This window comes from Mandrillus leucophaeus, unplaced genomic scaffold, assembly GCF_000951045.1.
Source record: "Mandrillus leucophaeus isolate KB7577 unplaced genomic scaffold, Mleu.le_1.0 Scaffold455, whole genome shotgun sequence".
In the NCBI taxonomy this organism is placed as follows: Eukaryota; Metazoa; Chordata; class Mammalia; order Primates; family Cercopithecidae; genus Mandrillus; species Mandrillus leucophaeus.
This window is the reverse complement of record NW_012104865.1, coordinates 482915-485050: the sequence shown is the minus strand read 5'-3', so window position 1 is coordinate 485050 and position 2136 is coordinate 482915. Positions and strand designations below refer to the sequence as shown.

The window sequence follows — 2136 nt, the reverse complement described above, 5'->3', positions numbered from 1 at the left end:
AATAATAATAATAGTAGTAGTAGTCAAACTTTGGCTTGAAGATTCCTTACAGATCAGTAAAGAATTCTGATGAACTTGACTATTTTCTTGTCTTATATTCTAATTTTACGTATAGCTTAAGGTCTTCTGTGAACCTCAATTAGAAAAGATCTGTAAATATTCAAATTCAGGAAACAGTAATATGTAATTTATCTGAAATCGAAAATTAGCTGTTACATAAAAGTATTAATTGTTCCTTTCCTTTGCAATCAGCATTTCTCAAAGCCTATTCCTTACATCTAGAAAAAAGGAGTGAAGACCTATGACAAAATAAATTTGGGTCACAAGTTAAGCATTTTTCTTTACAGTATAAATTATCAGATACTTTAAAATGTAACAAATGTAACTGTGGCTTGTGTGATGTAGGTGTACTGTCTTTGCTGTATGCAGTGCAGTGTTTGGGGGGGGGGGACATTTTCCAAACTTTGACTCAAGAACTCCTCCTTCAGAAAATAGCACAGAGCGTTACTCTCCATGAAACATACCGCATACACAACTGATGTTCCATTTTCCATCTGGAATTTGCAGGATACATTTTTGCAGGTACCACAACAATCATAATCACTTGGGGATGGAGTATATACCTGGTGCTGCATATAATGATATTAGATTAGTGACACCATATCAATATTTTAATGAATTACTTCTGGAGAGTTATTTCTTCCAAACATAACTACTAGCTCTCTCCAGACAATTGTAAGAATTTCTAAGGTTGAATATGAGAAGCTTCCAATAATGATTGACTTTACATGGTTATATTAGAAGTGAGATAGATGTTAACCTTTACTTCTAACAGCCAAATTCATCGAGCAGGTGTAACAACCTCAGGTAAGGCAACTTGGCAAGCTGTATATAATAAGACTCCTGAAGTTCAAGGTTATGCACAGGAAAGTGAAAGTCTATGTTTTATAGACACATTACAAAATAGTAGACTATTGAAGAACTATACAATGTTTATTTTTAACTAATGGAGTATTCACTATTTCTAATTCCATAACTCTGCCATTTTTGAATGTATTAACTCTCACTAGAATAACTTACAAAGAATACTTACAACATCACATTTTTTTGAACAATTCACCAGTGTAAAATTCAGAGTGTGAAAGCCTGTATGGTTATCTTTTTCTTCCAGACACTCTATAGTATAACAAAAGTCTTCTTCCAAATATTTTATCATGGATTGTCCAGGATTCAATACTGATACTTCTTGAAATACACACACATCATCCTTTTCTAAAACAGAAAAAATAGTTAATAAGAAAATGTACTGTTGAGTTTTTTACTAATCCATCATTGGAACTTATATTTGAGTTTATGTTGTCATTCTGATGTGCCAATTTTTAAAAACTAATGAAGATTTTCACATTTACATATTTTTAATAACCCAATATTTACTTAAAACTGTAGTACACTATTTCTTAACATAAAATAAAAATTTATCTGTAAAATCAACTGCTGTTTACTGATTGAACTTCCTCCAAAATCCATATTTTATAGCAAGTTTGGAATATGAGTTCTTGGCCAGGCACAGTGGCTCACACCTATAATCCCAGCATTTTGTGAGGCCAAGGCAAGAGGATTGCTAGAGACCAGAAGTTTGAGACCAGCCTGGGCAACATAGCAAGACCCCATTTCCAAAAAAGAAAAAAAGCTGGGTGTGGTGGTGCACGTCTGTAGTACAAGCTACTCAGGCAGTTAAGGCGGAAGGATTGCTTGAGCCCAGAAGTTCAAGGCTGCAGTGGGCTGGGAGGGAGCCACTATACTCCAGCCTGGGTAACAGAGCGAGACCCTGTCTTAATAAAAATACATTAATAATAATAATATAATGAGCATAACTTCATACTCTTTAGATGTCTATATTTTTTAAATTAAATATAGACATATTAAAAAGAGCCTAATGCCAACTTTAAAATTCACTGAGGCCTCTGTAAAAATATTTATATTTCTGTTCTGTTATTCCATTCTCAGAACATTTAGAGATATTACAAAAGAGGAAATTGAAACATAATAATGCATTTTTATACTCAAATACTGGCAAATGGCTTAAAATGTATAATATGTGTCTCAAACATGAGATTTTTAACTTGTTAATAGTGA

At 33.0% G+C, this 2136-nt stretch overlaps 1 protein-coding gene across 1 annotated transcript in view; it reads right to left on the bottom strand.

Moving 5' to 3' along the window:
- The window catches only part of OTOGL (otogelin-like), a 166363-nt gene that overhangs the window by 10219 nt on the left and 154008 nt on the right, over positions 1 to 2136 (bottom strand). Inside the window, exons 53-54 of the mRNA XM_011994393.1 lie at positions 1094 to 1272; positions 525 to 629 (exon numbers count right to left, since the gene is read on the bottom strand). Of these exons, the coding sequence (XP_011849783.1) occupies positions 525 to 629; positions 1094 to 1272 (284 nt within the window). The remainder of the gene's footprint in view (positions 1 to 524; positions 630 to 1093; positions 1273 to 2136) is intronic.